The 22,821-nt window shown below is 39.8% G+C and overlaps 1 protein-coding gene across 7 annotated transcripts in view; it reads left to right on the forward strand.

Annotated features, from left to right (window-relative positions):
* Positions 1–22,821, forward strand: part of ryr1b (ryanodine receptor 1b (skeletal)) — a 96,506-nt gene that overhangs the window by 39,235 nt on the left and 34,450 nt on the right. For all 7 annotated transcript variants that reach the window (XM_088079224.1, XM_088079226.1, XM_088079230.1 and 4 more), the window contains 40 exons: positions 422–557; positions 808–968; positions 2,021–2,183; positions 2,329–2,415; positions 3,113–3,339; positions 4,212–4,656; positions 4,744–5,319; positions 5,467–5,667; positions 6,261–6,372; positions 6,462–6,608; positions 7,239–7,512; positions 7,752–7,869; positions 7,999–8,131; positions 8,374–8,468; positions 8,578–8,713; positions 8,799–8,982; positions 9,885–9,996; positions 10,119–10,239; positions 10,347–10,516; positions 10,627–10,847; positions 11,005–11,095; positions 11,377–11,517; positions 11,626–11,789; positions 12,580–12,658; positions 12,763–12,852; positions 13,049–13,189; positions 14,408–14,485; positions 14,573–14,648; positions 14,742–14,865; positions 14,958–15,073; positions 15,723–15,790; positions 16,454–16,575; positions 16,850–16,899; positions 19,095–19,155; positions 19,278–19,404; positions 19,491–19,599; positions 19,706–19,787; positions 20,562–20,692; positions 20,799–21,119; positions 21,950–22,190. In XM_088079224.1, the coding sequence (XP_087935350.1) occupies positions 422–557; positions 808–968; positions 2,021–2,183; positions 2,329–2,415; positions 3,113–3,339; positions 4,212–4,656; positions 4,744–5,319; positions 5,467–5,667; positions 6,261–6,372; positions 6,462–6,608; positions 7,239–7,512; positions 7,752–7,869; positions 7,999–8,131; positions 8,374–8,468; positions 8,578–8,713; positions 8,799–8,982; positions 9,885–9,996; positions 10,119–10,239; positions 10,347–10,516; positions 10,627–10,847; positions 11,005–11,095; positions 11,377–11,517; positions 11,626–11,789; positions 12,580–12,658; positions 12,763–12,852; positions 13,049–13,189; positions 14,408–14,485; positions 14,573–14,648; positions 14,742–14,865; positions 14,958–15,073; positions 15,723–15,790; positions 16,454–16,575; positions 16,850–16,899; positions 19,095–19,155; positions 19,278–19,404; positions 19,491–19,599; positions 19,706–19,787; positions 20,562–20,692; positions 20,799–21,119; positions 21,950–22,190 (6,231 nt within the window). The remainder of the gene's footprint in view (positions 1–421; positions 558–807; positions 969–2,020; positions 2,184–2,328; positions 2,416–3,112; positions 3,340–4,211; positions 4,657–4,743; positions 5,320–5,466; positions 5,668–6,260; positions 6,373–6,461; positions 6,609–7,238; positions 7,513–7,751; positions 7,870–7,998; positions 8,132–8,373; positions 8,469–8,577; positions 8,714–8,798; positions 8,983–9,884; positions 9,997–10,118; positions 10,240–10,346; positions 10,517–10,626; positions 10,848–11,004; positions 11,096–11,376; positions 11,518–11,625; positions 11,790–12,579; positions 12,659–12,762; positions 12,853–13,048; positions 13,190–14,407; positions 14,486–14,572; positions 14,649–14,741; positions 14,866–14,957; positions 15,074–15,722; positions 15,791–16,453; positions 16,576–16,849; positions 16,900–19,094; positions 19,156–19,277; positions 19,405–19,490; positions 19,600–19,705; positions 19,788–20,561; positions 20,693–20,798; positions 21,120–21,949; positions 22,191–22,821) is intronic.

A 22,821-nucleotide genomic window follows, 5' to 3' on the forward strand; every position in this document is an offset into this window, starting at 1 on the left:
AATGCATATGACATATGACTTATTTACAAGATTGTGCATTTTTGTTTTATCATAGAATTTCCAGCTCAGCTAAAGCTAAAAGACACTGTAAACAAAATTGTTGCGTTCGTACTGGGTGCCACTGAAACCCAATCAAACTTTGACTATTTTTCACCTGATTTTTTTCCTATCTAAAAACATAGTGGCATCATGACAAAAAATTTCAGAAAATAAGTGAATATTTGATATTTATGATTAGGACCGATGTTAAAAAATGTAACTCAGTGAAAGTAGAAAATAATATTAATGTATAATAGTTTAAACCTTGATTTTGAAAAGCGCATTTTGTGTGTAGAGTGATATGAGTGTGTGTAATATTAAAATGGGCCCTAAGGGTTAATATTTAAGTGTCTGAATATATGTTATCTTCTTTGCACATTAGATTCTTCTTCAAGGCTAAGAAGGTTGCAATGACACCTCTCGCCCCTCCTCCTGCCCCTCCAACGGTGCCACGTTTGGTGGAAGATGTGGTCCCGGATGACAGAGATGACCCTGAGATCATCCTGAATACCACCACTGTGAGCTAAACATGGTCCTCTACTAATGCTAGATTTATAGCACATGCCAACATTATCATTTATGTTTGTGCAAAGTCTGTGGATCAGGCTGGCATGATTCACTGAGCCTGCTTATTGAAAGTTCACTGTATATTAAATTCCATCAAACTACTTATGTTATTATAGTATCTCCAGATAATCCAAAATATCTGCTCCTAGGTGTCTAATTTAGATTTTATCTTATGTCTTTCCTTATTTTCTCTATTTTCAGTATTACTACTCTGTGAGGATCTTTGCTGGACAGGAGCCCTCTGGTGTGTGGATCGGCTGGGTCACTCCTGACTACCACCAGTATGATCCAACCTTTGACCTTTCCAAAGTGCGTAGTGTCACTGTTACTGTGGGAGATGACAAAGGCAACATACACGACAGGTTAGTCTTATTTACAAGTGCAATGCCAGTACATTTGCTGACTGTGTTTATTAATTATCAATCTTGGTTTAAAATTTAAAAGGTTGTAATTTAAACCACTGTGTTTTGTCACCCACCTGTCTCTCAGAGATATCTAATCCTGACTGTCAGACTAAGTAACAGTTGTAGTAAAGTAATAACGAATTTAATACTGTCTCTAATATCCTGTGGTGTCCTCCTGGGTCAATACTTGGCCCCCTTCTTTTTCCCATTTATATGTTTTCTTCATATCTAAAAAAAAAAAGTAACACCACAAAAACTGCCTCCAGGCCATCATATCCTCAGAACTCTCTCCAACTTAATAATGATTTAAAAAATTAACTGGTAAGACATGGTGACATTTTTATCACACTGCTCTCCAGAGAGGCACATTGGATTGACACACCTAACATAGTTCAGCCCTTTGACCTAAATGAAGACAAATGCCATATTTCCTTTAATTTGTGAAGACATGATAGATGAAGTAACTTTTGTATTTTTAAGTTTTGACTTGAAGAGACATCTGTGTTCTTTTGCTCCCGATGTGATTTTTTTGCATGGGGTATGGCATTGGCAATGGCAGCTTCCACTTTTTGAATCAATACAATAACTTTAAATTCCCGTTCAACCAATTATCCAATGAGAATTGCTCATCTGTTCTACGCTGAATACATGTTAAGTTTGTCTTCATCCTCTCTGACTCTAATGAAAACACAATCAAATTGAAATATTAGTCTGGATCCTATTTCAACTTAACTTATTATATATTTGGTATTTTTATTCTGTTCTTTGTATTTGTATCTTTTCTGTATCTTTTCTTTCTTTTTGTATTTATATTTGTTTTTATTTGCGTTTTATTTAAAGCATCTTTGAATACTTAGAAAAGTGCTATATAAGTCCTGTCTATTATTATGATTATTATTATTATTAATGAGAGTTGGTCATCTGTGTGTTTTTATTTTTCTGTTTTTAGTTTTATTGTTAACACAAGGACTTTAATTTATAATAGTGGTGTTTTTGCTGTTTCTCTGCAGTATGAAGCACAGTAACTGCTACATGGTGTGGGGAGGGGACCTGGTCAGCAATCAGCAGACCCGCTTCAGCCAGGAGGACATGGTTGTTGGCTGCTTGGTTGACCTGGCAACAGGTCTCATGACCTTTACAGCCAATGGAAAGGAGATTAACACCTTCTACCAGGTGGGGAAAATGTAGCTTATGTTGACTTTGTATTTGTATCTATGTTTTTTGGACTCCAAATGAGTTGGATGATTTATATTACTTTGTGGAGCCATAAAACGCAATGGTTTTTTTTTTTGTTTTTTTGTTGTTTTTTTTCTTTCAGGTGGAGCCCAACACCAAACTGTTTCCTGCCGTCTTCGTTCAGCCCTCCAATCAGAACATGGTGCAGCTGGAGCTGGGCAAACTCAAGGTCAGATACTACTTTTGTACACACACACACACAGTACATTTTCTGGGAGGAAGTCATTTTTTCTCTTCTGATTCACTTTCTATAGCTAAAAGTATTTGTCATGCCTACTTCATCTCACCCCATACAGATCTACATTATAATCTTGGGGTCAAACTACCTGGCTGGACTTAAATTAAACACAAGGGACCATGTGTCTCTGTTGGGATAAATTTTTAAGGCACAGTCACAGTAATTTGTCAATTCATATGTATCTAAATCATAAATCAAATGAAATCAATAAGTAAATACTATTGCTACTAGTAATGATGATAATAATAATAATAATGAATTGTTTTTTCTTCTTCTTCTCCTTCTCCTCTTTTTTCCTTCTACTACTCCTCCTACTTCTTCTTCTTCCTCTCATTCTCTCTCTTCTTTATTATTTAATGTAAATGTGTGATACAGTTTATCAGGCTCTGCTAACCAGAGATAAACGTGTGACAGCTGTCTAATAGGAATTGTTGCAACATGGATTGAACGCACACTGCATGCAAATCTTCTCTGTAAAAAGTCTCATTCTTTTAAATCCTATGCTTGCTTCATTTTCTTGTTTTCTTGTTTAACCAATTGCTCTCTGCCTTTTCAAGTCATATTGTTTATCTTTTTTCTGTCCATGATCGTAAACACCTCTTCCCCTCTTGCTTTTTCTCCCTCTCAGAACATCATGCCCATCTCAGCAGCCATGTTCCGCAGTGAGCGGAATAACGCGGTCCCCCAGTGTCCTCCTAGGCTGGACGTCCAGATGCTGACCCCAGTTATCTGGAGTCGTATGCCCAATCACTTCCTCAACCCGGAGGTGGGCAAAGTGAGTGAGAGGTTGGGCTGGATGGTGGAGTGTACAGAACCTCTCATCATGATGGCTCTGCACATCCCAGAGGAGAACAGGTCAGAATCAGTAGCCCCAACAGGAAGTTAGTAATGATAAAAAATGATCAGTTTAGCAGCAGATTCTTAATTGATTCTTGATAGGATGTGGGAATTCATCTTAGATGATATCATAACAATCCTGATGATTATAATCTTGTCATCCCAGCCGGTGTCAAAAGTTAAAATGACTGGATATTTAAATTGGATTATGATAACTCCTTACCCATGTTGCCTGATCAGTTTTCATTTTATTTCATTTATTTTGTTTATGAGGACAACACCAATTAATCAACATATCTGTAAATGTGCCAGTGTTAGCCATCTGGCTAATTTCAACTGAAGCACTGTGGCAAGATGTTTTGAAACCTATAAAATGATAAAATTCACATAACAGCAGCAGGACACCATAAAGACAGCAACAGCTACAACAAACAGGAACTCCTGAGAACAAACACAAGCAATGCGAAGCGTCAAGAAACAGCAGAACACCACTACAAAACAATAGCACAGCAACAACATAAGGAATTTAGCACAAATAGTCATGCATGCAGCGTTAAGCAGCTACACACAGCCAAGCTTTACACGCAGACATAAAGAGCAGCAATAATAAAGCAATAAATGATAAAGAACAGTTTATGTACAGCTAACCTCACACAGCCACACATAACATAAAAGCTCTTCTGTAATTATCCACAGGAAAAATAAAAACAATCTTAAAAATAAACACTAAATAGTAAATACTAAAAAATACTCACTTTGAAAAAATATCCAATTATAATATATACTATGAAGTGTGTTTTATGAAGAGATGCATGATTGGCTGAAGCTGCTGGACCTGTGAGGGATTACACAGTCCACTTTTAATGTCTGAGTCTGTCTTTTTCTCTCAGGTGTATTGACATCCTGGAGCTGTCAGAGCGTCAGGATCTGATGAAGTTTCACTACCACACCCTCATGCTGTACTGCGCCGTTTGCGCCCTTGGCAATAACCGAGTGGCTCATGCCCTGTGCAGCCACGTGGATGAATCCCAGCTTTTCTACGCCATCGAGAACACCTACCTGCCCGGACCTCTCCGCAGTGGCTACTATGACCTGCTCATCAGCATTCACCTGGAGTCTGCCAAACGGGCACGCCTGGGCACCAACCGGGAGTTTATCGTCCCCATGACTGAGGACACTCTCAGCATCCACCTTTATCCTGATGCAAAGAAGGCCCATTCCCTCCCCGGTGTCGGCCTGAACACCTGCTTACGGCCCAAGCTGCATTTCTCCTCCATCAACTTCGTTGGCATGGACCCTGACTTGTACACCCTCAGTCCTATTTTCCCCCTGCAGGTTAGACACAGGTTGCATTGTAAAAATTCTCATTGTAAAGATGAAATTATTAGTTGCCTTTTGCTCATTTTTATCATTCCCCCTCAGGAGCTGAAGACCAGGGCGATCAGCATGTTAACAGAGGCTGTGCTGGATGGTAGCCAGGCTATGAGGGATCCGGTAGGAGGCAGTGTCGAGTTCCACTTTGTCCCAATCCTGAAGCTGATCAGTACGCTGCTCATTATGGGCATCTTCAACGACGAGGACACCAAGCACATCCTCAAGATGATCGACCCAAATGTTTTCAGTGGAAAGGAGGAGGAGGAGGAGGGGGAGAAAGCTGAGGAGGGTGGAGCTGCTGAGGGAGAAGATGAGGAGGCAAAGGAGGAGGAGGAAGCAGAGGAGGCTGAAGCCGAGTTGGAGGACGAAGGGGTCGGTGAAGAGGAAGAAGAGGAGCTGAAAGAATTAGAGGGAGGGGAGGATAAGGAGGAAGCAGCAGAGCCCAAGGAGGAAGGAGAAGAGGAGGAGAAAGAGGAGGGAGAGGCTAAAGAAGGAAAGGTAGATGGGGAAAATGCGGAGGAGGAGAAGGAGGCAGAGGCAGTGGAGGCAGAAGAGAAAGAGGAGGAGGAGGGTCCTGAAGAGGGATTACTCCAGATGAAGCTCCCAGAGTCTGTCAAACTGCAGGTCATTATTTTCTTAATTTAAACACTCTGCTATGTATCTGCATTCATCTGCACATCAGTGTTCATATCCTTCAAATATCTACATTTTTATTTTTATTTAATTTGCACACATTTAAACTCTTATTTCTGTTTTATTTACCTTTCTCAGATGTGCACACTCCTGCAGTACTTCTGCGACTGCGAGCTGCGACACAGAGTGGAGGCCATTGTGGCATATTCAGACACGTTTGTCAACGATATTCAAAAGAACCAACGCATTCGATACAACCAGTTAATGAGAGCCTTCACCATGTCAGCTGCTGAGACTGCACGCAAGACCCGCGAGTTCCGTTCACCACCACAGGACCAGGTACTGATTTATTTTTTTTAGTCAGAAACTTTCTTCCGCATAATCTCATATGTTTTTTCTGAGATTTGAATATGTATTTGATTTGGATAATGTTCCTCCCACGCTAACTAGGGTTTGGTACCAAACATTGTTCACTACTTTTAAAGGCATCGGTTTCAAATGTCAGTATCTGAGAGCACATCTGAATGAGAACTACTGTTTTAGACAAGAGGTGTAAGTGCTGCGAAGTGCCCAAAAGCCTCGAAACCAGCCACAGAGCTTCAAAGTCGCTCCATGGGCTTCCCAGCAATCCAAGAACTGTTTTTTAGTCTACTATGTCACCTCTGCAGCAAATTACAGTTTTGTTATTACAGAGAAAATTAAGCACAGAATAAAGGTGCCATTAGGTACTGATGCTGACATTGAGATGGGCTGATACCCAAAAGATTGTTTTTTGATCTGATGAGAAGAGAAAAGAAGAACAACAAAAGTACATTCTGTATTGCAAAAGACCTGAAGAAACCTCAGGAATTATATATAAATAATGTAAAACAAGGGGAAGCAAAACAGCCAAAAGGAGCTGATGGGTTTGTCTCACTGGGTTTCTCTTTAAGGTTCTGTTGCTGACTAATTTTAAACACAGTCCAGAGGATGAGACCTGTCCAGTGCCTGAGGAGGTGCGGGACACTCTGGCAGAGTTCCATAATGACATTCTGCTTCACTGTGGTGAGAAGCTCTTTAAAGATCCTGTGTGTTTTTACTCTGCAAGTGTGAATTACTCCTGCTGCTTGCTGATTTTCCAAGTTTACACACAGGTATACATATTGAGGAGGAGGCAGAGGAGGAAGAAGTGGACTCCTCACTGAGGGGCAGACTCATCAGTCTGGTCGAAAAAATCAAGAGCTTGCGCAAGAAGAAGGAGGAGGAGGAGAGACCAGAGGCCGAGGAAGAGCTAAAACCCAGTAAGCGTAACAGCCAAATGACTTGTCCCAAATGACCCAAATGATTTTTAAAGGACTCGATTAATTGGCAACCTTAGTCCAAATGAAGCAAAATCAGCCTTTATAAATGTGTTGCAGAAAATCTTGTACTCTTGGTCTTCACTTTGATTAATGATAAAGTAAACTCGATGAATAATAACACAAAATCATTGAATGAATAAGTATTTGTTATAAGTAATGATTGTATAGTAGAAGTAATTAGTAGTCCTTACTTGAATATATATTTATTACACAAATCTGATCAGAGAAGCTTTTGGCACTACACATGTGCATGGACAGAGACATGCCAAAAACTTAAAGTAACAGAAGAATCACTCATCTTTAAATAGTAAATTTCACACGTCACACAGCTGTGCCTATCAATGTAATCTAAACCTCTGCAAGGTCTTACTCTCACAGTATTGTGGCCTGCATGCAGACAGCGAGGGACTCTGAGGCCTCTGAAACATGACCATGGATGACTCATGCATTCATACAATTACTCATGATTACGTTTAAATGATTCAATAGTATAAAATAATAATTATCTATGACAGAATGCATAGCAATCTCATAAGACATACTCACTGTCTTTGTAACATCTTTACCAAGGCACGCTGCAGGAGCTGATCTCCCACACCATGATCCACTGGGCCCAGGAGTCGTTCATTCAGAACCCTGAGCTGGTGCGTCTGATGTTCAGCCTGCTCCACAGGCAGTATGACGGCCTCGGCGAGCTGATCCGAGCGCTGCCCAAAGCCTACGCCATCAACGCCGTGTCTGTTCAGGACACCATGGACCTGCTCGAGTGTTTGGGACAGATTCGTTCGCTGCTCATTGTCCAGATGGGCCCAGAGGAGGAGCGGCTCATGATCCAGAGCATCGGGTCAGTGTGGGACGAGATGATATGTACCCATAGTGCATCTGTAGATCTAATAAAGATGGATATTTTGGTAGTATTTTTTAAATGTTGGCCTCAGTAATATATTTTTGTGTAATATGCCTGCCTCTGTGACATTTTGACCTGCTCTAAAATCTCCATCTAATATTGTTTTCCAATGGGCCATCAGAACTTAAATTAAAGTAAACGTAACATAAATCTGAATCTTTTTGTAATTATTTCAGGAACATCATGAACAACAAGGTGTTCTACCAACATCCCAATCTGATGAGAGCTCTGGGTATGCATGAGACTGTCATGGAGGTGATGGTCAATGTGTTGGGCGGAGGAGGAGACTCGAAGGTAACTGATGATTTTTATTTTTTTTAAGTTTATCTTATTCAGGCCAAGAATCTATTTTAAGGATTTATTGGACAATTACTTAATTGTTGCAGCCCAGACATAATTTATCTTTTCACCTTTTCTCTCCAGGAGATTCGATTCCCCCAAATGGTGACAAATTGTTGTCGTTTCCTGTGTTACTTCTGTCGTATCAGCCGGCAGAACCAGCGCTCCATGTTCGACCATCTGAGCTACCTGCTGCAGAACAGTGGCATCGGCTTGGGTCAGTGTCAGACACTTATAACACTGTTTGCTGGACAGTGCATAATGACTTTTTTATTTTAAAAAGTGGATTTATCTGGGTTTATTTTGAACTTCAAAACAGGTTAAGACGCAAAGATCAGATTCTAACCTTCTCTATCATCAAGAAATATTTCTCCGTGCATTATACCAAATAAATTTTGATGCATTTGTTTTTTGCCATAGAACAAACAAATACAGACTTATTTTACTGTACATCTGCAGGTATGCGTGGGTCCACACCACTGGATGTGGCTGCTGCTTCTTGCATCGACAACAATGAGCTGGCCTTGGCTCTACAAGAGCAGGACCTGGAAATGGTTTGAGAAAATTAAAAAGAAAATGACAAGAAAGAAAAACAAATGAAAGTGTACAGCAAGCAGCTTGTGATCTTATAATCTCTCATTGTGTCCCTCACATGTGTTGTAGGTTGTGACATATTTGGCAGGCTGTGGGCTGCAGATGTGTCCAATGCTCCTTTCCAAGGGCTACCCCGACATCGGCTGGAACCCCTGTGGAGGAGAGAGATACCTGGATTTCCTTCGCTTTGCTGTCTTTGTTAACGGTCAGCACCCTCTTGTAATAAATATTTTTTTTTGTTTTAAGGTGTGAGTAACTGTCACTAACATTTGCATATCTGTTTCTCACAGGAGAGAGCGTGGAGGAGAACGCCAATGTTGTGGTGCGTCTGCTCATTCGTCGCCCTGAGTGCTTCGGCCCAGCCCTGAGAGGAGAGGGTGGTAATGGTCTGCTGGCCGCCATGGAGGACGCAATCAAGATCTCAGAGGATCCAGCAAGGGACGGACCCACTGTCAAGAAAGACAGACGCTTCATGTAAGTGATGGAGCAGAAGGTTTGAAAATTATGCATACAGACAAAGTCACGTTTAAGTTTGTAAATACAAAACTGGATCAAGCTGCACTCTCTCGCCCAGTAGGTAATCTAGATACATAAATACATGGACATTGTTGTGTTTTGTTTTTCTTGTGTAAAAGGGATAGGGTTGTTTTTTTGAGTGAGGTTGTATGAGTACTTATCTATAGTCAATGTATTACCTACAGATGATGTCTGTAAGCAATATTAAGCTGCAGGCAGGGGCAGCAACAACATGCAATTTAGCCACTTCAAAAAAAAAGCCCACCTAAAACAGTTTAAGAGTACAATATTTTCACTACTTTACCACCACATTGACAATTTTGGCTCCCTGAAAACAGGGGCTGTTAATTAGTTTGTCTTAATGTGTGACTTTGGTGAATCCAAACGAACTCTTCTAAATGTCAAAATCACACAATAAGACAAACAAATTAACTGATCGAGGCAGTGGTAGACCAGCAGCTCCTGTGTTCAGTGATTTTAAATCACTGTTTTAGAAACGGAGTCTGGCTTTGAAGAGAGTGATTTAACGACTTCAGTTCCCTGTAATCACTTTCTGATAGCAAGGTGAAACAGTGAAAATATTCTAAATATAGTTTACACATAAACTTTTTTTTTTTTTTTTTTAGGTAGGACTTCTTTTAGGTGGCTGCTCCGTCCACAGCAGTGCATAGCGTAGCATCCGTGTCAGTACTCCTGCCTGCCTCTCCAAACTGGGGGCATGCTGGTGACATCTACTGTATATAATACACCGTCTATGAATGAGTACCTCATACAGCCCTTCTTTAAAATATCAAAAACTATCCCTTTAAAGTTATGCTAGGTACAAACAGTTATAAAATAGACATTTTCTTGATTGGCAGGTTTGGTGGTGAGGAACAGCAGGAGGAGAACCGTGTTCATCTGGGAAATGCCATCATGTCCTTCTACTCGGCTCTCATCGATCTGCTGGGTCGCTGCGCCCCTGAGATGCATGTGAGTACAAAGACTTTCACAGCATTGATTTCTCTTAAGCCTCCAGGTACAGTGGCTCAGTATGCGGTTTAATGAGCAGTGGTTAGTTTTATACTGTATGTCTTAACTGTCCACATCTACAGCTGATCCAAGCAGGAAAGGGCGAGGCTCTGAGGATCAGGGCCATCCTGAGGTCTCTGGTGCCCATAGAGGACCTGGTGGGAGTCATCAGCTTGCCCGTGCAGATTCCTGCTTATGGCAAAGGTTAGATACTAAGTTGGAATCATGTTTTGAAACACTGTGTAAATGTACAATATTTGGGTATATTTTGGCATCATTTGCATATATGCTTTCTTTTGTCCAAACCACAGAAAGTCAGATTATTGAGCCTAAGATGTCAGCCAGTTTTGTGCCAGACCACAAGGCCTCCATGGTGCTGTTCCTCGACAGAGTGTACGGTATCGACAACCAGGACTTCTTGCTCCATGTGCTGGAGGTTGGCTTCCTGCCTGACATGAGAGCTGCAGCCTCTCTGGATACGGTGAGTAGGAGAAGATAAGCAATAAAACATTTTGTTTTTGTCAACTCTAGAAATCAGTTAGTTTTGCACTATTGAACAAATATTTTTTCTGTCTTCCTCTCTGATTATAGGCGGCGTTCAGTACGACTGAAATGGCCTTGGCACTGAACCGCTACCTCTGTTCAGCTGTTCTGCCTCTGCTTACCAAATGTGCCCCACTGTTTGCTGGGACGGACCACCGTGCCATCATGATCGACTCCATGCTCCACACCATCTATCGCTTGTCCCGCGGCAGAGCCCTCACCAAGGCTCAGAGGGACGTCATTGAGGAGTGCCTCATGTCGCTCTGCAAGTCAGTACTAATCCAAATCTCCTGTTTAGATTTTTTTTTTTAATTTTGATTTGGGATGTATTACTCAATAATAAAGGGGCCTGAAAGTACATAAAAGAAATACTATCCCAGTTTAAACATTTATATTCATCATGAAGCATTCTGATGACATTCACAGGTACCTCCGACCCTCCATGCTGCAGCATCTACTTAGACGACTGGTATTTGATGTGCCCATCCTCAACGAATATGCAAAGATGCCTCTCAAGGTTTGCCTGTTTAATTTTATTATTTTAATTTTTTAGCAGTCAAAAAGTTTATTGAATAGAATTGAAAATAAAAATAAATTCAACAGATTCAACAAATTCACACACAATCCATTAAATCCATGTTTGTCTGTGAAATGTATGCATTACCAACACAGAGATTACATTACCATGATTAGTACAGTTGTTATATCTAGATATTAAAGGGAAACTGCTTCCTTGCAATTACTATTTATTAAAAAATGTCCTCGTTTGTATTTGACTCTGTGATTTAATTGTTTTAGCTGTTGACCAATCACTATGAGCGCTGTTGGAAGTACTACTGCTTGCCTAATGGATGGGCTAATTTCGGGGTAACCTCAGAGGAGGAGCTTCATCTCTCCCGTAAACTCTTCTGGGGAATCTTTGAATCTCTGGCGCACAAGGTGAGAGATGAATCTCCTGGTGTCCACCCATGGTGTTAATACTTTTTTAAAATCACATGTTTAAATGTTCTAATTAATACTGCTTCTCTGATGTCATCCGAACTCTAGAAATTTGATGCCGAGCTCTTCAAGATTGCCATGCCCTGCCTTTGTGCTATAGCAGGAGCCATCCCGCCTGACTATGTGGATGCGTCATACTCCTCTCACACTGAGAAGAAGGCCTCTGTGGATGCTGAAGGCAACTTTGATCCCAAACCAGTGGAGACCACCAAGTGAGCAGAAAAATACAAGACAGTACAAACAGAGGTCACTGTGGCCTACAGAAGGAAAAAAAAATATAGGATTACTTACGTATTACTCAACCTGGACCCTATTTTTCTATTACTTGTGTCTAAGTGACAACCGGAGACGATGTTTTAAATTGGTTGCCTATTAAGAAGACTGCTGCAGACGTAATAGCTAAAAAGGCTGCAATATACCCACTGAGGATATTTGTGCACCGACAATTCTCGTTCACTTAAATGGCTTGTTTTTGCCACTGACAGGCTTATATTATTATTCTTAGTGTATGATAACATTATGGTGAGGATCATACATTTTTATGAAAGTGGAAGATCCTTTTTAATTTACCTTATACATCCCCAAAATCACAGTCACCAAGCGTACCCAACTCCATATAAATAAACAGTAATTTTATCATTGTAAAACACACTTCATTCATAGTTGACAGACACACAATAAAACTTACTCTTTCACAAAAAGGTCTATCTCAGTAGGGATCCTTTCCATAATGTTGTCAGACACTGAGAATAACAATCTTTATAAGCAATGATACTAGAAATATAACAAGAAAACATTAATACGTACATTCTCTTTGAACTCATGATTATACATACATGAATGTATGTCAAAAAATCAGTAACTGCAAGAGGATATGACAGGCAACATATGACCCAAAGCGCTTAAAGGGAATAAAGTAATTTTTATATTAGATTCAAAGATTATGACATGTTGTAGTTTAATCAATAATTTTATATTTAATATAAGCTGATTTATTCACAGCACCATCATCCCAGAGAGGCTGGATGCCTTCATCAACAAGTATGCAGAGCACACTCATGACAAATGGGCCTTTGAAAAGGTAAGTTATGAAAAATGTTAATCATCAAATAGAAATGAAGTCCCTGTTTATCATTTGAAGGCAGTACTTTGTAATAATTATGGCAATGATTAAATTGATTTCAGATTCAGAACAACTGGACCTACGGAGAGGTGTTGGATGAGAATGCTAAGACTCACCCGATGCTCCGACCATACAAAACATTTTCTGAAAAGGTAATGATTCTTAACCTGCTGTCTAGTCTGTATCCTGATAATGTGATTATTAGTTTATTTATTTGCTCCAATGTGCCCTCAGATCTGATCAAACTAGAATTCCTGAGCCACAGACTTTTCATCTTTGATTCCACATGCTAAAGATCCTTACAGACACTCTAAATACAGTGCAAGTCCTCTTCTCTCTGTTTCTCAGGACAAGGAGATTTATCGCTGGCCCATCAAAGAATCCATCAAAGCCATGCTGGCCTGGGAGTGGACCTTGGATAAAGCCAGGGACGGGGAGGGGGAAGGCGAGAAGAAGGCTGCCACACGCAAAATCTCCCAAACTGCTCAGGTACAAGAAAGAAGGGTTAAAAAACATTCAGTATTAATGGTTGATGATGTTTTTCTGTTTTGCGTTTATTGGAAAGGATGGTTCTTACAATAAGGGTCCACAAATGCAATGATGGAGCTCTTACTGGTCTAGACTGATTCGGTATTTACTTTTTTTCAGCATTCATCTATTTTGACCCCTATTATCAAACCTTAAATTGATTATTTAATGTGGAAATAATGTAATAATGTAAAACTCAGCTTAACGCTAAAGACAAAAAAAGAGACATTGAAAAAAATCAGACCTACTTGTTTACAGTACATCCTTGTTATGACCCACTGATATTCATATTCGGTTACACACATTCATTGGGGCTGGGCAATATGACTTGGAAATAATATTGCATTACTTTATGGTGATATTGCAATACACAATATATATCTCAATAATTTTTAAACTTTACTTTACTTTACTTTAAACTAATGTTAACTACAAAAATGTAAAAAAAAAAAAATGAATTGAATGAACTGCAGTAATTTAAAAAAAATATTATAATTAAATAAATCAAAGCAGGACCCATGGTACTTTTATTTTAAAGGTTTTGGCGCATCAGTGTTTTTGCCGTAGACTTGAAGCTTCCTGTGAAGAGTTGTATATTAGCATTGCAAACAGTTAAACAGATACCGCCTTTAACCGTGAGGATTCATTCACTGTGAGCAGGCAACAAACAAATAGCTCCCCTGTTCATATATAATATGATAGTAGCACAGGTGCTCCGTGGTCAAAAAATGTGACTAAATAGTTGCGATCGGAGCTCTGCATACAAACACACGCCTCACCTGCTCTCACTTCTGCCACTGCCACTTATTAAGTTAGACTGTTACCGCAGCCCCATTAAACTTCATGATTAATTCACTGTAAGCTGGAAACAAACTAACAGCTCTCCAATTCATGTATTAATAGTATTGCAAATCACAGTAGTGCTCCATGGTCATAAAATGTGACTAAATAGTCACAGTCTGGAGCTCTGCGAAAGCCCTGCTTTGTGTGTGTCTGTAAGAGAGCGAGAGAACCAAAAAACGATGGCTTCTAAAAACGACATCACAATTTATACTTGATGTTTGCGATACAGTTATTTTGTATATTGCAGGTGGAACAAGCCGCAATACATTGAGTATATTCGATACATATACCCGTACTTTCAACGACTGCTCTGTATTCTGTGTTTTCTGTTTTTAGGCTACTTATGATCCCAGTCACGGCTACAGCCCTCAGCCAATAGATATCACAGGGATGGCCCTGTCCAGAGAGCTGCAGGTATGAATCTCTTTGCCGCAGCACTGATAAGTCTCATAGACATTTTTCAGGAGCCTGACTGTTTAATTTCTTTACCCCCCGATGCAGTCTATGGCTGAGCAGCTGGCTGAGAACTATCACAACACCTGGGGCAGGAAGAAGAAGTTGGAGCTACAGGCCAAAGGTAGGACAAGTTTTTACATTACACAACCTCAACTAAGGTGTTTCTTTTTAGTGACGGTGCCAGTCTGTTGACACTAAAAATTACTTCTGTTAGGTGGTGGCACCCATCCTTTGCTTGTGCCTTATGACACCCTGACGGCTAAGGAGAAGGCCAGGGACAGAGAGAAGGCCCAGGACCTGCTCAAGTTCCTCCAGCTTAACGGATATGCTGTGACAAGGTAAGCAGGATGTTCTCTCCTTTCAGTTAATATTTCTCTCTCTCTCTCTCTCTGCTCTTGTCTTTTTTACTCCGTCTTCTTTCCATCCTCAGGGGACTGAAGGACATGGAGCAGGACATTTCCTCCATTGAGAAGCGTTTTGCTTATGGCTTCCTCCAGAAGCTCCTCAAATGGATGGACATCGCCCAGGAGTTCATCGCTCATCTCGGTACCGTGGTTTGAGATTCTTATGAGCGCAGTGCTTGTATATGTATTGTATACTTTTAAAGGCCTTTGCACAACAAGTCAGTATTTTATGTCGGAGTCGACCGGGTCAATACCAATACAGATTATTAGTAGTTAATGACACTAATGACCGATATTTGGACTCCAATGCCTTCAGATGTTGAATCAAAACTGAAACTTTCAACGTCATACAGCAAGTTCCTTGCAACTTTTTTGTAAAGTCAAGTAAAACTTTAAATTGATATGAATACATAAAAATAGCTTCCTGAGGTTTTACAAAGTAATAGTTTCTCTGATGCTGACACTTTTTGCACTTAATAGTTAATAAATTTTATCTGGGATCATTAAAATAAAACACCAATACAGATAATCAGTAAAATGCCAAATATTAGCCCCAATTATCAGCCAGGCTGATAATTTAATTGATTTTGGTTTTGTCTTTTCATTTCCTTAAAGTCTTTGTTTTCTTTCTTGTTATTCATTGTTGTTTGTATGTATAATAGGATCCCCCTTGAAAACCAGATAGTTCATCTCAGGGGGTTTATCCTAATGAATAATCTTGTACAACTTTGCTCCAACTTGCACCTGTTAACATAGAGTTGACTTAATTTTCATCTGTTTTTCAACAACAGAGGCTGTGGTCAGCAGTGGTAGAGTGGAGAAGTCCCCTCATGAACAAGAGATCAAATTCTTTGCCAAGGTGAGCTGTCTGATGCTGTGTTAAGCTCTCTGTTTGCTTGTCTGCCTGCAGAGAGATGTCACAGGATCATCACCTCTACAGGGAATTCAGTCTTGGTTAAATATACACACATATGATTCTTGATAAAATAGTAATTTAGAGAGGGATCCTCCAGTTTACGTTTCATCTGTCTTCTCTCTATGCGATCCTGCTGCCCTTCATCAGGCCTTCCGTGGGTCCTTAAAACGTCTTACAAGGCATTGAATTCATAAATATACGAGTACGGCTTTAACTGGTATTGAAATGTCTTAAATTAGTATTTCAAAATTCTTACAAATGCTCAGACATAACAAGTTTTATTTTTTGAGTGATTTTTTTTTTTATGCTGCATTGTAAAATCTCAAAATAAATGGTGAAACCGATTCTTGTAATAAATATTGCACAAAAAAACCTCACCAACAAAAGCCAGATATTTCCTAGTTCTAACCAGTTCTCAATCTTTTGTTGGACTGGAATGTTTTATGTAACAATAAACATTTGTGACAAAAAAAGAAAAAGAAAAAAAAGGGTTTTTTGTTTTCCAATTTTGTTTACTGTAAAATTGGTCTTTTGGCCTGTTTTATGGCATGATGTTGTTGTATGTTAGAGAGGGTTTTTTGTCATTAATTTTCTTTTTTTTCATAGATCCTTTTGCCGCTGGTGAATCAATACTTCAAGAACCACTGCCTTTACTTCCTCTCTACTCCTGCTAAAGTGTTGGGTAGTGGAGGGCACTCCTCCAACAAGGAGAAGGAGATGATTGCAAGGTATGCTCCATAAAATCATGGGTAGAAGGTTTTTCAGGGTCAGTTCTGTGAGTTATGTGACTTGAACTCTTGACTTTTCCTTTAGTACTTTAGCGTGACAGTGTCAGTCCTCTCCCTCTTCCACGTCTCTCCATTTCTCCTATTGTGCAATATCCAGTCAATTTCCTTGACCTCCCTTTTGCTTTCTGTGTCACTTCAAACATCTTTCCTGCCCTGTTTCCCCCCTTATTGTTCTCCCTCCCTCTACCTTTCCTCTTTTCTCCTCCTACCTCAGTATCTTCTGTAAGTTGGCTGCTTTGGTGAGGCACAGAGTATCTCTCTTTGGTAAGGAATCTGCATGAAAGCGTTATGCCCTGTCACCATCTTTGTCCCTTTGTATCTGTTTTTCCTGTCTAATTTCTTTTCTCCACATCTTTTTACTTGCGCTCCCTTTCTAACTTCCCATTTATACACAAATCACTGTTGTATAATTCCTTCTTTCTTCTTGCTTGATCTCCTCATCTAATGGTTCTCTCTTTCAATCAGCTTCTGCTTGGCTTTGATGTTTTCTGTAACCTGAGGCCAGATGCATACAATTCTGTAGATTAACTTTTTTTCATCAGATTTATAGATTCAGAAACCAGGTTCTGTTTGACACATCTCAATCATAGTGGATTTGGGCACATGAGCCTCATTTCTACTCCCACATCGAGCCATAAATGGATGTAGAAATACACCTTAACCTTTGTTTTGCATCATCAATACTTGTGCCCATCCACCACTTATTAGACTTGTCAGTGAAAATAATAGCAAGGTGCAATTTAACCGACAGTGATGCATCGACAAGGCTCTCCAACAACAGAGTAGCTGTCATTATGCACGGCTGTGGCTATTAAGCTGCCAATATTGTTATTTTATCACTTGTATGTATATGTTCACCATCATCGCAGTGACATTTCGGTTATCATTTTTAAACACCAGAGAGATGATAAATGATTAATTTGTAGAGCTCGAATTTAAACTACACTACAAAGTGCTTAACAATTCAGGATAAAATGAAATGATCATTCACCTGAGGATTTGATGACTTGCGTGTAAATAAAAAGAACGATGATATTACATGACGTTTATCATCTAATATTTCATGTCCTCCCTGTATCACCTGAAGCTATCTCTAGAAAACAGTGTAAATCTGGCATGATGTATGAGTGAAGTATGCACATTTCCACAGAGTTTTCTTCGTTTATAAATACTGTTTTATGTGTGGGGAAATTCTGTTTGTATGGTTTCTGTGTATATGTATAGTTCATACCATACATCTGGCCTCATGTCTTTATAAAGTTGTATTTTTTGTTTTTAAGGCCTAGACTCAGAGTGGTAATTTGAGCATGAATTTTTGTAGTTTCGTCGGGTAGGACAGCATTGTGCTACAGCTACTCAAGCTTGGCTTATATGGGGTATATGTATATGCTTTATCCTCATTCTCCTCCCCCTTCACCACCATGTGTCTCAGATAGTCACTTGAACGTAACCAATGGTTACTGGACATATGCTACAGAACAGTCAAACTGCACTGCTGTGCCTGATGTACCACTGCAGTCAAACTGCATCATGATGGTATAACATTTAAGAAATCAATTTTAATGGAATATAGCACTATATAGCAATATCTGATTCAACTGTTCCATTATTATGAGTTAAGTTGCTGCAGTTATGTAGTAAATAGTGTCTGCGATGAGTAAAAATGAATGGTTTTAATGTAGTTTGATTTTGGTAATGTTTTTTAACACACTGTGATGTAACTGTATGTCCTGTTTTCTGTTTTAATGGAGTGCTCGTAGGATTCATTCCTATTAAAGAAATATTTCACCCACAGGGTGATTATTTGTATATCAGTTACTCACCACGTGTTACCTGGAATTCTTGAAGGCAACTTCGTTTTTCTTGCATGCTTTCACGGTGAACGAAGAATCTAAAAATGAACATTCTTCATGAATTAAATTGGACAGAAATCACATTAAACAACAGGAAAGGTCTTTCAAAACATCTGTTTATAAATTCTCACACAACTTTTGCAGTATAATCCAAAGCAAATTTATCCAGTTGTATGCTCAGTACATCACAAACACATGCATTTTTGCTAAAATGTGATAATGAGCTCCCTTGCAGAGTTCACACTCATGCCCAGGCACACTACCCAGTCGTGTATGAGACTGTTTGTCCTGATATGTTTTAAATCTTAATGTTTTAGTGAAAATTCCTGTGATTGGGAATTACTGAGCACATGACAGGATAAATGAGACTTGGTATATATTGCACGAGTTGTGAGAGAGTTCGTAAACAGATGTCTTGATATGCAAAGTTTTCTTCATGAATTCAAGGCAGTACACAATGAGTAATTGATATAAAAATTGTCATTTTGAGGGGTGAAGTCTTCTTTTAAGAATAAAGCTGGCCTTTACAATAAATTGAACTCTCAAAAAGTTGTATTTGTATTGTAGGACACCTTTGAAATCACATTTTTGTTGTGCTGTTTTCAGGAACAGATGCAGGTGCAGTGGTAAACTGTCTGCACATCCTCTCAAGATCACTGGATGCCAGGTGATTTCACAATCTATTCTTATCACACCCCAGTATAACCGCAGGCAGGAAGAAAATACAAACAAGCTGTCTGAGATTATATATACCTTTTTTAATCTTTTCTCTGTGTCCCTCTTTTCAAGGACTGTCATGAAATCAGGCCCTGAGATTGTTAAGGCTGTCCTGCGCCAGTTCTTTGAGAGTGCTGCGGATGACATTGAGAAGATGGTTGAGAATCTGAAACTTGGCAAAGTGTCCAGTCGAAACCAGGTCAGAGATAGCACCGCACTGCGTTGTTTTTGCATTTTAATCTTCGTCACTGGCTGATACCTGTACTTGTGTCTGTGTTCCTGTAGGTGAAGGGTGTATCCCAGAACATCAACTACACCACACAAGCCCTGCTGCCAGTGCTTACGTCACTGTTTGACCACATTGCCCAGCACCAATTTGGAGATGACGTCATGTGTGAGTGCCTCTATTGAAATGGTCCATCTCTTGGCCTCCATGGCTGTTGGTGCAGTGGCACAAAGGACAGCATCAAAGCTAATGCCTCTCTTCTCTCCTTCCTCAGTGGACGACCTGCAGATATCCTGCTATCGTTTAATGTGCAGTATCTACTCTTTGGGCACAGTGAAGACTCCACATGCAGAGAAGTGAGTAGAGAGCTCTGGATCTATGAACATCAAACACAATTTGCATGTATGTGGGATTTTGATCATCAAGTCTATTCAATGTATTTAGTCCAAAATCAGAAGTTTGTATGAGGGCAGGACCCAAATATTTGACTATTTGGGTTTTTGTTTATTGGATAGGTATTTGGTTTTCAATTTAGGCATCTGGATATTCTTTTTTTTTATTATTATTTTTTAAAATAAATGACATTTCAGTATGTGTGACACACAGTGAATGGGGAATGATAATTTTACCAAGTGGTCTTTAACTGGTTTATTGACTGAGTCGAGCCATTTCGGTGTCTATGTGAGCAGCACAGGAACACAAACACGTGAGCCTCCCCACACCTCACCCCAAGTGCAGCCCTTTCCTGCAGGACAGTGCAGTTTAAAATAAATATCTTCCATAATGAAGACACTTACCATTTTAGACATACAACAAAATTTAACTGACTAATTTAGAACACTGGTCACAGATTGTTGAGGTTTCTTTTTACTTTTCAAACAATAAAGTGTCACAACCACTGAGATGCTGAAACTGTCCAGGATCAGGATCCAGTCTCTCCCCCATCCTCATTCGTGAAGCACATGCTACTGTTAACAGAAGCTCTGATTATTGGCTGTTAAAAATAGCAATACATTCTGTTATCAAGAGTTTGTCATTGGCAAGAAATGTCTATGAATGCGTTTATTGATTGAATATGCATTGACTTTGAAATGTAATTAAGATTTGGTTGTACTTTTCTCCTATGACAGACAGCGACCAGCTTTGGGGGAGTGTTTGGCCCACTTAGCTGCTGCTATGCCAGTGGCCTTCCTCGAGCCAGTACTCAACGAATTCAACATGTTTTCTGTTTACACCACCAAGACTCCCAGAGAGAGAGCCAGTGGGTTTTTTGCCTTGTTTTCCTACCCTTACGTTAATTTATCAAATTAGTAGAATTTGTTAGTCACCAGTTGTTTTCTAACCTTTTGTTTCATCTCCCTCCTCAGTTCTGGGTCTTCCCAACCAAGTGGAGGAGCTGTGTCCTGACATCCCAGAGCTGGAGATCCTGATGAAGGAGATTCATGACCTGGCAGAGTCTGGGGCTCGCTACACAGAAATGCCCCATGTGATTGAAATCACCCTGCCCATGCTGTGTAACTACCTCCCACGCTGGTGGGAGAGGGGCCGCGAGAATTTCCCGGAGCAGGAGGGCCAGCTCTGCACTTCTGTCACCTCGGAGCACCTTAACCAGCTGCTGGGTAGCATCATGAAGATTGTGGTGAACAACCTGGGTATAGATGAGGCCTCCTGGATGAAGAGATTGGCAGGTCAGTGAGCAGAAGGTTCACAATAAGGCTTTCAGGTGATGTGAGACATCTCCTGGCCACCATGGTGGAGGACACGACTCAGGCAACTTGGAAATATCAGTGAGAAGCCCCCTTTAGTTTTTATTAGCTACTCGCTTTTTTTTTTTTTTTTTAAAATAAAAGACCTTATGATCCTTTTATTATGTTGATTTGTCAGTAATAAATGATGCAATTTTGGGAGCTATTCTGCTTTTCTTTCTGCTACATGCAAAGTTGGGGAAACATGTAGTTTTGGTTGTCCAATTTGTTCATATCTCCTTGGTTCAGGATTCAGTTCCTGCTGGAACATGTGTGGTTATATTTAGACGTTTTTATCAGTGATTTTTCGCGGTAGAAAGTATCATGATTCTCCGTTAGTCATTGCCTGGCTGCAGAGACATTGTAGAGATGCTGAGAGTGCAGATGTGGAAGACCCATAAACACTGACCAATCAGAGCAGAATGGGCTTTTTTGGGAGTCGAGCTTAAAAAGACAGGCACTAAAACAAAGTGTTTCAGACAGAGAGTGAATAGTGTTCCAGCATGAGGAACATAAAGTGTTATTTGAACATTAAAGCTTGTAAATGTGTTTTAGAAGAAACCCAAAATACAAGTATGAACCTAAAAATTAGCATCATAGGTCCCCTTTAAATGTCCTTTAATAGTGATTCTTGCTTTTCATGCAAGCAGTACATGTATTATAGAGTATGGAAAGCTACTTCTTTACATTTTGTATATGTCATATTTGGAGAAAAAATATACTCACTCTAACTACTGCTGACGGCAGCTGATTCATGTGTACCCCTTGTCCAGTGTTTGCCCAGCCCATCGTCAGCAGAGCTAAACCAGAGATGCTTAAATCCCACTTCATTCCCACCATGGAGAAGCTGAAGAAGCGATCAGGGAAGGTGGTGGCTGAGGAGGATCACCTGCGTATGGAGGGCAAGACGGAGGTGGACAGTGAAAATGGGACCATCCGAGATGAGTTTGCTGTGCTGTGTCGGGACCTGTATGCTCTGTACCCCTTGCTCATCCGTTATGTGGACAATAACAGGTAGCTGAGCTTGCAGACAACATGATAAAAGTTTACAACACTTAACTGCTGTTTCAAAATGCTGATGGTTTATAAAGCACTGAATGATTTAGGGCCAAATGAAGAACTGTCTAGATCTCTCAGCGCATGAGGGACAAGTCTGCTTTCTGTCCCCGGAGTCAAAACTAAATATGGACAAGCAGTGTTCAGCTTTTATGCATCATATACGTATATGGAACAAACTCCCAGAAAACGGCAGGCCTGCTGCAACTCTCGCTTCTTTTAAGGCTATAGACTTTTCTGTTTGCTGTTGCCTTTTATTAAATCAAATAATTATTTCTCACAATGCACTGTAACTTCTTATTTTTAAGCTTTTTTTAAATTTTCTCTTCACTTAACTCTTTAATGACTACTTTTAATTGTATTGAAATTTTGTTTTATAATGTCTTTCTTTTGCACTTTTTTCAGTTATTGTTTTTTGTGTAGCTCTTTGAACTGGCTTTTTGCTAAAATGAACTATATAAATAGACTTGCTGTTGCATTATTGCTGCTGCATTATATTTTAAGTATTACGCTTCTTACTAAGTATTAGTCACTTCTTAGTGACTTACAATCGTGAAGTATAGTTTTCCTTCAGGCGACTTTGAAGGAC

The sequence above is a fragment of the Plectropomus leopardus genome, chromosome 6 (assembly GCF_026936395.1).
Source record: "Plectropomus leopardus strain MGB_pleo_1.0 chromosome 6, ASM2693639v1, whole genome shotgun sequence".
Lineage (NCBI taxonomy): Eukaryota > Metazoa > Chordata > Actinopteri > Perciformes > Serranidae > Plectropomus > Plectropomus leopardus.